At 43.8% G+C, this 11,879-nt stretch overlaps 1 protein-coding gene across 1 annotated transcript; it reads right to left on the reverse strand.

Moving 5' to 3' along the window:
- Window positions 1-2,200: 2,200 nt before the first annotated feature.
- RNF183 (ring finger protein 183) lies at window positions 2,201-5,276 on the reverse strand. Its single transcript, XM_007526741.3, has 2 exons — window positions 5,123-5,276; window positions 2,201-3,314 (listed from the first exon to the last, which is right to left on the reverse strand). Exon 2 carries the CDS (start codon window positions 3,277-3,279, stop codon window positions 2,701-2,703), a length of 579 nt encoding a protein of 192 aa, XP_007526803.1. The 5' UTR covers window positions 3,280-3,314; window positions 5,123-5,276; the 3' UTR covers window positions 2,201-2,700.
- Window positions 5,277-11,879: the final 6,603 nt, after the last annotated feature.

Genomic DNA, 11,879 nt, shown 5'->3' on the forward strand with positions numbered 1-11,879 from the left:
TTTCACCTGAATACCAAAGATGTTGCCACAATGTTTCCTAATGCCTCTTACAGGTGGCACTGCCTCAAGGTTAGAGCTACTGAATATGAACATAGAAGATACTGTAATGTTAAGTATTCCCTTCCCTATCCACAAAACAAACGTGTCTTATTTGGATAGTGTCTTGACCAGTATGATAGAAAAACTTCTACCACTTACCAACTGGGTGGCTTTGAACAACAGGGTAGCTTAACTTTCAGAGCTTTAGTTTGATTATGAACTGTGAATGAAGCTTACTAAACTCAGCAGAGTTCAGAAGCTAGCATTCCTCTTGAGTTTCCTCAGCGCTCCCTATCTTCCATCCTAAATGACTCTAGCCTGTCCCTCTTGGCTAAGAACATGGTGAGATCATTGCCTAGCCTAACTGCTTCAGGTCAGGCAGCAAAAACTATATAGTAAGGAAGTCAGTGGGGAGAGCCCCAGCTTCAGCGTAATTATCTTTGATGGCGCAAATGGGGAGGTAGGTGCTAATCCCCTGGTGAGATATGTAGGCAACTTTCCAGTTTTGTAATGGAGAATTTCTTCTTAATATTGAAGCTTAAGGCCATTTGACTTTACAAAACATGAAATGAAATATATGTCTTGGCTATTGAGACTATCTTGTACTGTTTGACCCCTAAGGGGAATTTGTGGAAACCGGTTCCATTAAACTCACTAGATGTTATTTAAAGCAAATAAAACTCACCCTGTTTCTGGATCTTGAAAGCTTAATCTACGAGTTAAAATTAAAAAACAATAACTGACTATCACTGCCTAACTGTGATAGTGTTTTACTCACTTTGAGATTGCCTCAGACCCTGAACCACCAGGCAATATTAAAACTGGGGAAGCAGAAGTTGGTTTTCAGATACAGCAGAGGTGGCAGCTTATAGAGAAATAGCATTCTGATTATCCAAATTCATTCTAGTTTTCCTTGGTTTCTAAATTCTGGTAGTAAAAATGTAAAAGGCGGGGGGTCTGGGTGGTAGCGCAGCAGATTAAGCACACCTGCACAAAGCACAAGGACCTGCATAAGGATTCAGGTTTGAGGTCCCAGCTCCCCACTTGCAGGGAGAGGTTGCTTCACAAGCAGCGAAGCAGGTCTGCAAGTGTCTATCTTTCTCTCCTGATTTCTCTCTGTCCTATCCAACAATAATGACAGCAATAACAACAATTATAAACAACCAGGGCAACAAAAGAGAAAAAAATAGCCTCCAGGAGCAGTGGATTTGTAGTGCAGGCAACAGCCCCAGCAATAACCCTGGAGGTAAATAAATAAATAAATAAATAAATAGGGAGTCGGGCGGTAGCGCAGCAGCTTAAGCGCATGTGGCGCAAAGCGCACAGACTGGAGGAAGGATCCTGGTTTGAGCCCCTGGCTCCCCACCTGCAGGGGAGTCGCTACACAGGCGGTGAAGCAGGTCTGCAGGTGTCTATCTTTCTCTCCCCCTCTCTGTCTTCCTCTCCTCTCCATTTCTGTCCTATCCAACAACAATGACAATAATAACTACAACAATGGCACCAAAAGGGAATAAATACATAAATAAATGAATATTTTATAAAAAATAAAATAAAAATAAAAAAAGGGTTTCTGCCTCTTCTTGAGGCCAGAATTTCAGTGCTTGGGGAGAGGAGGTAAGAGTTCCACCCCACACACAGGCTTTCAGTCTGGGCGACACCTCCCACTAGAAAATTTGTTCCTTCAAATCCCAGACTTCTTTAGATCCAAATATTTTGACTGCCTTCATCTTTTTTTTTTTTTTTTTAATATGAGAATGAGCCCAAGGTTACTGAGCAGTCTCCTCAGCCCAGTGCTTTCATTCTTGGAAAGAGAGAGGGAGACATCAAAACACAGCTCCACTACCCACAGAGGTTCACTTTGGTGCTGTCCCTGTTGCTCCGAGGGGTGGTGCTGGGAATGGAACTCATGCATGCTAGGCATACACTCTACCAGCTGAGCTATCTATCTATCTCCCTGCCCTGCTTTTACCTTTACACTTAAATTCTTATTACTCCACAAGGCACATCTTGGCAGAAATGTCTTATATGAGAAAATACTGAATGAACATACCTTCCTCACTGGCAAGTGATCTCTGTGACCCCTGGGTACCTATGCTACTCTTCCTCTAATTCTGACAGTGCCAACCAAGTAAATGGTTGTTGAAGAAGTAAGCTGAATGAATTTAATGCAGACCATTTTTACTGGGACTGGTGACAAGACATCCAAAAAAAAAAAAAAAACTGAAAAGAGGAAGACACACATTTGCTCACAGAATTAAAGCTCACTTTGCAAAATTTTTAGAATTATAGTAAAATGCAACTTGAAAAAATGTGACCTGAATTCAAAGTAGCTCCAATGAAAAACCCAATTTGCTATTTGGGCTAGCCAGATTCCTGAATGCTATTGTCTAGTCCTTTGGCACAACTTACTACATAGCTCTGTAGTCACTGGTTCATGGTCCCATAGTACACACCCAAAGGTCTCCTCGCATCTCTCCCCCAGCCCTTTAATAGAAATTCTCATCATGGTAGGACTTATCTGTTTCCAGAAGCAAACACTTGACCTACCTAATCCCTGGATTGTAAAAACAATACTACAAAAGGAAGATAATCCCAAATTAGGCTCTGCAGATCCCAGCAGAAGCCAAGAAAAGTTTAGTTCCTTGTCTGGGAACAAAATGCTCACCCCATGCCCCAGAGGAACTGCTTGGTCCAAAAGATGGAGAAGATGAGCAATAGAGTAACACTGAGGATGACAGCCATCAGGTAGGCAAAGATCCGGAACTGAGGATTGCGGAAACACTCCCTAAGAGAATAGTGGCTGGGGATGGAGATGGGCATCGGCCTGGTGGCAGGGACCATGTTCTGGGGGAACCCAGTCTGTCTCCCAGGCTCAAGGCCCAGATCTAGGGTGTAGACCCGGGGCTGTCGCAGAAAGTAGCGACTCTTGGGATGATCCTTGAGACAGAGCTGACGGCCTTCCAGGATGATGTGGTGAGGCTCCAGGCGGAGCAGCGTGAGCATGGCCGTGTCTGTGGGCAAGTCAGTGACTGGCTGTCCAGAGGCCAGGACAGTGGGCTGGCGACAGAGTGGGCATAGCAGTCGACGGCGGACTGGAGTCACCAGGCTGAGGTGGGCTAGGCACTCCACACAGAAGGAGTGACAGCAGTCCAGCACTTTGGGAGTGTGGAATGTGTTGTTGAAGGGGTTCCAGCAGACAGGACACTCAGCTTCAGGCTCTCGGTCTTGTAGTTCAGCCATCTTCAGATCAGTCACCAAGGTCTGGCAGGATTGTTCTAGAAGAAAGGGAAAAAAAGAGCAAAGGAAAAGGGGATACCTATTAAGATCCTAGCTTACACCTAGGCTAAGCATTCTATGTGTTAAAAGATAGACTGCAGGGAGTCGGGCGGTAGCACAGAGGGTTAAGCCCATGTGGCTCAAAGCCAAGGACCCCGGTTCAAGCCCCAGGATCCCACCTGCAGGAAGCCTTTACATGTGGTAAAGCAGGTGTGCAGGTGTCTGTTTTTCTCTCCCCTTCTCTGTCTTCCCCTCCTCTCTCCACTTCTTTCTGTCCTATCCAACAACGACATCAATAACTACAATAATAACTACAACAACAATAAAAACAAGGGCAACAAAAAGGAAATAAATAAATATTTTTTAAAAAGGGGGAGTCCGGCGGCAGCACAGCAGGTTAAGCGCACGTGGCACAAAGCACAAGGACCAGCATAAGGATCCCGGTTTGAGCCCCCGGCGCCCCACCTGCAGGGGAGTCACTTCACAGGCGGTGAAGCAAAAGTGCAGGTGCCTCTCCTCTTTCTTTCTCTTTCTCTCTGCCCCTTCTCTCTCAATTTCTCTCTATCCAAAATAAAGAAGTAGGGGTCAGGTGGTGGTGCACCTATTTAAGCACCCACACTAGAGTATACAAGGACCCAGGTTCAAGCCCATGGTCCCTACCTGCAGAGGGAAAGCTTCACAAGTGGAAAAGCATGGCTGCAGGTGTCTCTCTCTCTCACTCTCTGTCTCCCCTTCCCTCTCAACTTCTCTCTGTCTTTATTCAAAAACGAATAAATAAAATAAAAAGTTTGTAAAAAAAAAATAAAATTTAAAAAATAAAATGCCATGTGGTCCAGAAGGTGACACAGTGGGTAAAGCAGACTCTCAAGTAGGAGGCCCCAAGTTCAATTTTCAGCAGCACCATATGTACCAGAGTGACGTCTGGTTCTTTCTATATCTCCTCCTATCTTCCTCACTAATAAATAAAATCTTTAGAAAATATATATATCCCATACTTCACATATGAAAAGAACTTCATTTCAAAAAGATGAAGTGATTTGTTCCAAAACACTCAGTTCTTTTTTTAAAAAAAATTGTTTTTGATTGTCTTTATTTATTTGATAGACACAGCCAGAACCTGAGAGAGGTGGGGGTGGTAGGGAAAGACACAGAAAGAAACCTGCAGCACTACTTCACCACTCATGAAGCTTTCCCCCTGCAGGTGGGAACCAGGGGCTAGAACCTGGGTCCTTGCGTACTATAACATGTGTGCTCAATCGGGTGCACCGCCACCCGGCCCCAAAACACCCAGTTCTTGAGCCGCAGTAAAGTTTGCTGCTCCTGCAGTACCCTTCTATCAAGGCGAAGACTGAGCCACCTTAGCACTAACAAAGTGTCACTGGAAGAGGGTGAACCCCAGCTTTGCTTCTTATGCCCCATGTGACTGCCTGTGACTGCCTAGACTCCAGGGAGAGGGAGATCAATCTAATCAATTTCCTTCCCAGGCTTAAATCCCTGACTGATATAGAGATGGGTTTCATGAATTCCCTGGTCTGTCCCTCCTCTAGGAACAAATGTCAGGTCCTCTTTTCTTTTCCCATGGGGTTACAAGGTCAACCGTCCAGAGCCCATTTGCCTAGTCTTTGTTCAGGGCACTGTGTTGTCCTGGCAGAGGGTCCCCAGCAAGATAGTTCCCGTGGAGCCAAGAGCAAAGAAAGACATTCTATCCCAGTCACTAGATCAGCCTTTCAATGGTCCCCTCCCAATTCTTAGTTTGCACAATGTTGTCCTCCCTCCTTTTGTTTAGAGAAACCCCCAGGTCACTCACCTGAGCTTCCTTGGCACAAGGGTCAGGAAGACTACCCTGAAGCACCCAAGGCTGCAGGCTCTTCCTCTGCTAAATCCACAAAGCTTTCAGAGACTGCCTTCTCGCCACCAACCCCGGGGCCTGTCTCCATGGCAGCACACACACAGCACCTGGAGCTGCCAGGTGGCCCGTGCTGCCACCTCCCAAGTGCACCTGCCTGAAGCGAAGACCAAAGAGCTGCCCAGGTGGGAGGGTAGTAACCCAGAGTTTTTTCCACGGTGTGGCAAACAACCTGCCTTGGAAGTTAAGAATCTGGAAAGTTATGGGCTGTCTCTTCAAGATGCCTGGCCTGGAAAGTCATCAGCGGCAATTTCCTTTTTCTCTACTATGGAGAAGATAAATAAGCCTTTGGGGCTTTGTCTCATGGGGTTGGGACCTCATTTCTTTCTAAAATAGCTGAAACCTCCTTCCTGTACAAAGCAGCCACCATCCCTGCACTTCAGTTGTTATGCAATTCACCTGCTGCACATTCTCAAATCTCTGAATATCAGATTCAGACCATCCTCTTCAGTTCCCTTTTGATTTATTATTTTTACAGTTTGTGTGTTTGTCTGACCAGAGTACTGATCACCTCCACCTATGGTGGTGTGGGGAGTCCAACCTGGGGCCCTTTGGTGACTCAGGCATTAAAAGCTTTTTGCATAACCATTATGCTATCTCATCAATCTTCTTTTTTGCTGCAGCTACTATGCCCAAATAGTTGCAACAAAAGCCAGCCTGTCCTGCTTCCTTCTTTGCTCATTGGACCCAGACAGCCAAACAAGCTGAGATCTTAGAATTCAAGAACTGTTGTCCCACCAGCTAATGGATTTAAAGGGGGAGTCAGGAAGGAGGAGCACCCCATCCCTGCTTCTCCATTTCAGCTAGGAACACTTCTATCAAGGTGGCAGTGGCACACCTGGTTGAGTACACTTGTTCTAATGTGCAAAGAACCATTGGATTCAAAGCCCCCAGGTCCAACCTACAGGGGTAAATCTTTGTAAGCAGTGTTGCAGATGTCTTTCTTTCTCCTGTACCTTCCCCTTCCCTCTTGATTTCTCTCCAAGAAAGGAAGGAAAGAAGGAAGGAAGAAATGGAGGAAGAAGGAAAGAAAGAAAAATGGAGGAAGGAAAGAGGAAAGCAAGGAAGAAAGAAAAAAAGAATGAAAGGAAGTGGGGCCAGGCAGTAGTGCACCTGGTTGAGTGCACATGTTACAGTGCACAAGGACCTGGGTTCAAGCCCCTGGCCTCCACTGCAGGGGGAAAGCTTCACAAGTGGTGAAGCAGGATGCAGGTGTCTTTCTGTCTTTCTCCCTCTCTGTCTCCTCTCTCTTCACAAATTCTGGCTGTCTCTCTATCAAATAAATAAATATTTAACAAATTAAAAAAGAAGAAGAAGAAAGAAAGAAAGAAGGAAGGAAGGAAGGAAAAAGAGAAAGACAGCTATTGATCATTTGAGTAAGCTGGACAGATGACCTGCTAGGGGAGAGGGTAGGAAAAAAGGTGCAGGGTTAGGATATCGCTCCTTCTTAACTGCACTCTTTGTAGGTGAGAGGCAAGAAGTGACTTGCCCAAGGTCTCCCAGTTAGTTTGTGATGACACTAGGACTCCTAGGGCACCACTGGCACCATTCACTCATTCAGTTCTTCTGCTGGGTGTGTGTTATTAGCTAGACAATAAATAGTGTTTGCCTTTTATCAGGAATACCCAAGGGTGGGGGGAGTGGGTTACCCAGATACAAAGCCATCTACACTGAGTGATTTGACCCTTGAAATAAACTGGCATACACTCTCACCCAGAGCTTTCTAATTTTCTGCTAGATCTTTGTCGCATCTCTATGAAGGGACAGGCTATGAAGATATGCAGAAGACTACCACAGCATTAGCCAAAATTTAGGCTAGCTTGCCTTAAAAATGAATCCTACAAATACCTTACAAAATGATCCCAAAGGAGCCAGGAGGTGGCACACCCAGTTAAGTGCACATAATACTATGCACAATGACCCATACAGGAACGGGGTTCGAGCCCCTGCACCCTACCTGCAGCAGGAACAATTTACAAGTGGTGAAGCTGGTCTGAAGGTGCCTATCTTTCTTTCTCTTTTTCTCCTCCTCCCCTCTCAATTTTTCTCTGACCTATTGAATGAAATGGAAGTGGAAAAAAAAAAAAAAAGGAAAATGACTACCAGGAGCCATGGATTTGTAGTGCCAGCACTGAGCTCCAGCAATAACTGTGGAGGCAAAAAAAAAAAATCCTTACAAATGAATGTCTTTTTCTGTAGATCTTTTGTGCACACAATTATTATGCTAATCATTGGGTAAATAATGATGAAGGGCAGGGGTAGATAGCATGATGGTTATGCAGAAAGACTCTCTTGCCTGAGACTCTGGAGTCCCAGGTTCAACCCCCTGCACCACCATAAGCACCTCTTCAGTGCACCTCTTTCCTATTATTCTTCCCTCACTCACTCCCAAGCTATCCTTATCAAAGCGAAGACTGCAAAAGCTGAATAAGGGCAAGAGACTGGCATACTTTAATGACGACTTTTTAGTCACTATCAGGCCACCCCATCAGCTGGGGCCCTATTCGGGGAGTCCTGAGGTTCCCAAACAGACTTAATGGACCTAGACCTTGAATAAATCCCTCTCTCCATTCTTACTGGTCATCTCTATCAGGAACAACAAAATAGACCCTTTTGTGGGCCCACATAGGACCTTGGCCTCAACATGGATCAACAATGGTAGAGAATGTTCCATCCTCTGAAGGGAGGCTGGACAACATACTCTATCTTCCACCTGAGGAATATGGGTCCTGATATTGGGGCAGCTTGGAATGTTCCTACACATGACCACAGAATGTGAGCTCGGATCTACAGGGATGCAGAGGTCACATAGGCTCCTAAGCTGAATGTGGGCCACAGATCAGATCAAATCGATGAGGTTTACAGTCAACAAACTTCATACATCTTTCCCATATTTGGGAGCTACTTTCTTCCCTGATCAAGCTTTCTGGTCCTTTTTTCAGCCATGACATCATCTTCCCAGACAATAACTTGGATCCACCTGCATATCAGATTTCAGGCTCGGGGGGAAAAAATTAGTATAGACACAGGCCCTTTGGAATATAACTAAAATATGCCTACTAGCTGTCTACAAAATGGAGGTCGCCCCCAACACTTCATCTGCACTACTCCAGCTTTTAGGTTCATGATTAGCCAACAACTTGTTTGGCTTTATATGTTACCTCTCTTTTCAGCCAAAAGGCTCCAGATGTTGCCATGATGCCAAACAGACTTCCCTGGACAGACAACCCCACCAATGTGTCCGGGAGCTATGATTCCCCAGAACCCTGCCTCACTATGGAAAGAGTGAGGCAGGCTGGGAGTATGGATTGACCTGTCAATGCCCATGTTCAGCAGGGAAGCAATTACAAAAGCCAGACCTTCCACCATCTGCATCCCACAATGACCTTGGGTCCATATTCCCAGAGGGATAAAGAATAGGAAAGATATCGTTCCGGAGGCAGGACTATGAGCAGCAGCAGATCTCTTTCTCTCCTCTCTTCTCCTCTCCCGGATCAACTAGGAATATCAAAGGAGACCACCTGGGACTGAAACAGGACAGGACTAGAATGACTACAGGAACCCACCGAATCACCTGTGAGTGCAAACACGTGTGGCTGGTGACAGAGAGGAGCCTAGGGAGAGACTAAGTGGCTGGTAACAGTCCGGCAGTTTATCATTTGAGACCCCCACCTACAGTCTGTTCCACCAACAAGGGGACAGCTGAAGGGAGGAGACGACTCCCCAGAGACTCACCAAGTGCAACTCTGAGTCTCCACTGCTGCTGCCCTCAGAATCTGGAGCGGCTGCAGGGAGGGACACCAGGGGACAGAGATCTAACCAGGAAACTCAGGAAAAGACCTATACATCAGTGGCATAGCAGTGTGGCTGTGAAAGTCTCTTTGCATAACCATTGGAGTATCTCTGCCACACCCTGCTTTATCTCTTGGTCAGGAGTCAGTGATTAAGATAAGAAGCCTACTTGTAGTTTAAAAGCCCTCAGGCTCCCATAGCCTACATGGAAGAAAAAGAGGCTTTTAAACAACTGAGCTCCAACTCAGGGATTAAAATACTATTGAAACAACTGTTAACTTCCACCACTGTGAAACCTTTAATTACCTTACTTAGACACAAGTCAATCCAGGAAATAGTGACCAGTAATTTGAAAAGTACTGATAAAGGGAACTCATAACATAATATATAAAATGGTTAAACCAACAAGAAAAAATAATGGAGAAACAAACCAGGACAAGAGTCCAGTTAAAAGGCCCCCAAAGGGTGAAGCACAAAATAACGAGTTCAACATCCAAACACTAGCTAAGGAAATAATCACAGGAGTGAGTAAAGAGTTTGAAAGACTTGTAATCAGAAATACAGGAACAACAAATGAGACTCTGGAAGAAAACACTAATTACATCAAGGTTATTAGAGAGCTGAAAGCTGAAATAGCTGAGCTAAGAACACAACTAGCTGAACAAGCTAAAACTGTATCAGAACAGGGTAACAAAATAGATGAACTCCAGAAAACAGTATAGGGCAGAGAGAATAGAATCAATGAGGCTGAAGACAGAATTAGCAAGATTGAGAATGAATTAGAGACAACTAAAAAAGAAGAGATCTCAAAAAGAGATTGAGAGATGCTGAAAACAACAACAGAGTCCTATGGGATGACTTCAAAAGAAACAATATACGCATTATTGGCTTGCCAGAGGAAGAGAGGGAGAGGAAGAAAGCATTCTTCAGGCCATAATAGCTGAAAACTTCTCTAGTCTATACAATAGCAAAGACATAAAGATTCAGGAAGCCCAGAGGGTTCCAAACAGAATTAACCCATACTCTAAGACAACAGGACACATTATACTTAGAATGGAAAGGAATAAGGATAAAGAAAGGATCCTGAAGGCTGCAAGAGAAAAGCAAAGAGTCACCTACAGAGGGAAACCCATAAGATTAGCAGCAGACTTCTCCACACAAACACTACAGGCCAGAAGAGAATGGCAAGATATCTACCAAGTGCTCAATGAGAAAGGCTTTCAACCAAGAATACTATATACTGCTAGACTGTTATTCAGACTAGATGGAGGCATCAAAACCTTCTCAGACAAGCAACAGCTGAAGGAATCAACTATCACCAAGCCTGCCCTAAAAGAAATCCTGAAAGGTCTTCTATAAACAATCAGACCACCATAAATAGGTCATATATCAGAACACTCTAAAACTCTACAAGAATGGCATTAAAATATCTTCAATCTTTGATATCAATAAATGTCAATGGCCTGAATTCACCTATTAAAAGACACAGAGTAGGAAGATGGGTCAGAAAATAAAACCCAACAATATGCCCAACAACAGGAAACCCACCTAACTCAACAAGACAAACACAGACTTAAAGTGAAAGGATGGAAAACTATCATACAAGCCAATGGCCCACAAAAGAGGGCAGGAACAGATATTCTCATATCTGACATGATAGACTTTAAAGTAGATAAATTTTAAAAAGATAGGAATGGACACTACTTAATGCTCAGAGGATCAGTCAATCAAGAGGACTTAACAATTATTAGCATCTATGCACCCAATGAGAAGCCATCTAAATACATACGTCTACTGATAGAGCTACAGCAATACATTAACAGCAACACAGTCATAGGAGGGAACTTCAACACCCCACTCTCTCAACTTGACAAATCATCCAGGCAGAAAATCAATAAAGACATAAGGGAGCTAAATGAAGAGATAGATAAACTAGCACTATTGGACATTTTCAGAGTCATTCATCCCAAGAAACTGGAATACACATTTTATTCAAATCCACATGGGTCATTCTCAAGGATAGACCATATGTTAGGCCACAAAGACAGCATCAGCAAGGTCAAGAACATTGAAATCATCCCAAGCATCTTCTCAGACCACAGTGGAATGAAACTAACACTTAGCAATCAACAAAAGATTAATTACAGTCCCAAAATGTGGAAGCTCAACAGTACACTTCTTAACAACTTCTGGGTCAAAGAGGAAATCAAGGAAGAAATCAAAATGTTTCGAGAGTTCAATGAAAATGAAGACACAAGCTATCAAAATATTTGGGACACAACTAAGGCAATACTGAGAGGGAAGTTCATAGCTATACAAGCACACATTAGGAAACAAGAAAAAGCACAAATAAACAGCCTGATTGCACATCTTAAAGACCTAGAAGAAGAACAACAAAGGAACCCTAAAGCAACCAGAAGGACAGAAATCACTAAAGTTAGGGCAGAAATCAGTAACATTGAGAATAAGAAAACCATAAAAAAGATCAACGAAAGTAAATGTTGGTTCTTTGAAAAGAGTAAACAAAATCGACAAAACTTTAGCCAGACTCACAAAACAAAAAAGGGAGAAGATCCAAATAAATAGGATACTAAGTGAAAGAGGAGATATCACAACAGACACTGCAGAAATTCAACATATCATGCGAGGCTTCTATGAACAACTATATGCCACCAAGCTAGAGAACCTGGAAGAAATGGATGATTTCCTAGATACCTACCAACTTCCAAAACTAAGTAAAGAGGAAGTGGATAACATTAACAGGCCCATCACAGCTAATAAAATTGAAACAGTTATCAAAAATCTCCCCAAACATAAAAGTCCTGGACCAGATGGTTTTACAAATGAATTCTACAAAACCTTCAAA

This window comes from Erinaceus europaeus, chromosome 10, assembly GCF_950295315.1.
Source record: "Erinaceus europaeus chromosome 10, mEriEur2.1, whole genome shotgun sequence".
NCBI classification, from domain to species: domain Eukaryota; kingdom Metazoa; phylum Chordata; class Mammalia; order Eulipotyphla; family Erinaceidae; genus Erinaceus; species Erinaceus europaeus.

Coding starts and splice junctions, on each gene's coding strand:
- RNF183 (XM_007526741.3), bottom strand. CDS start 3,279: ATGGCTGAACTACAAGACCGAGAGCCTGAAGCTGAGTGTCCTGTCTGC.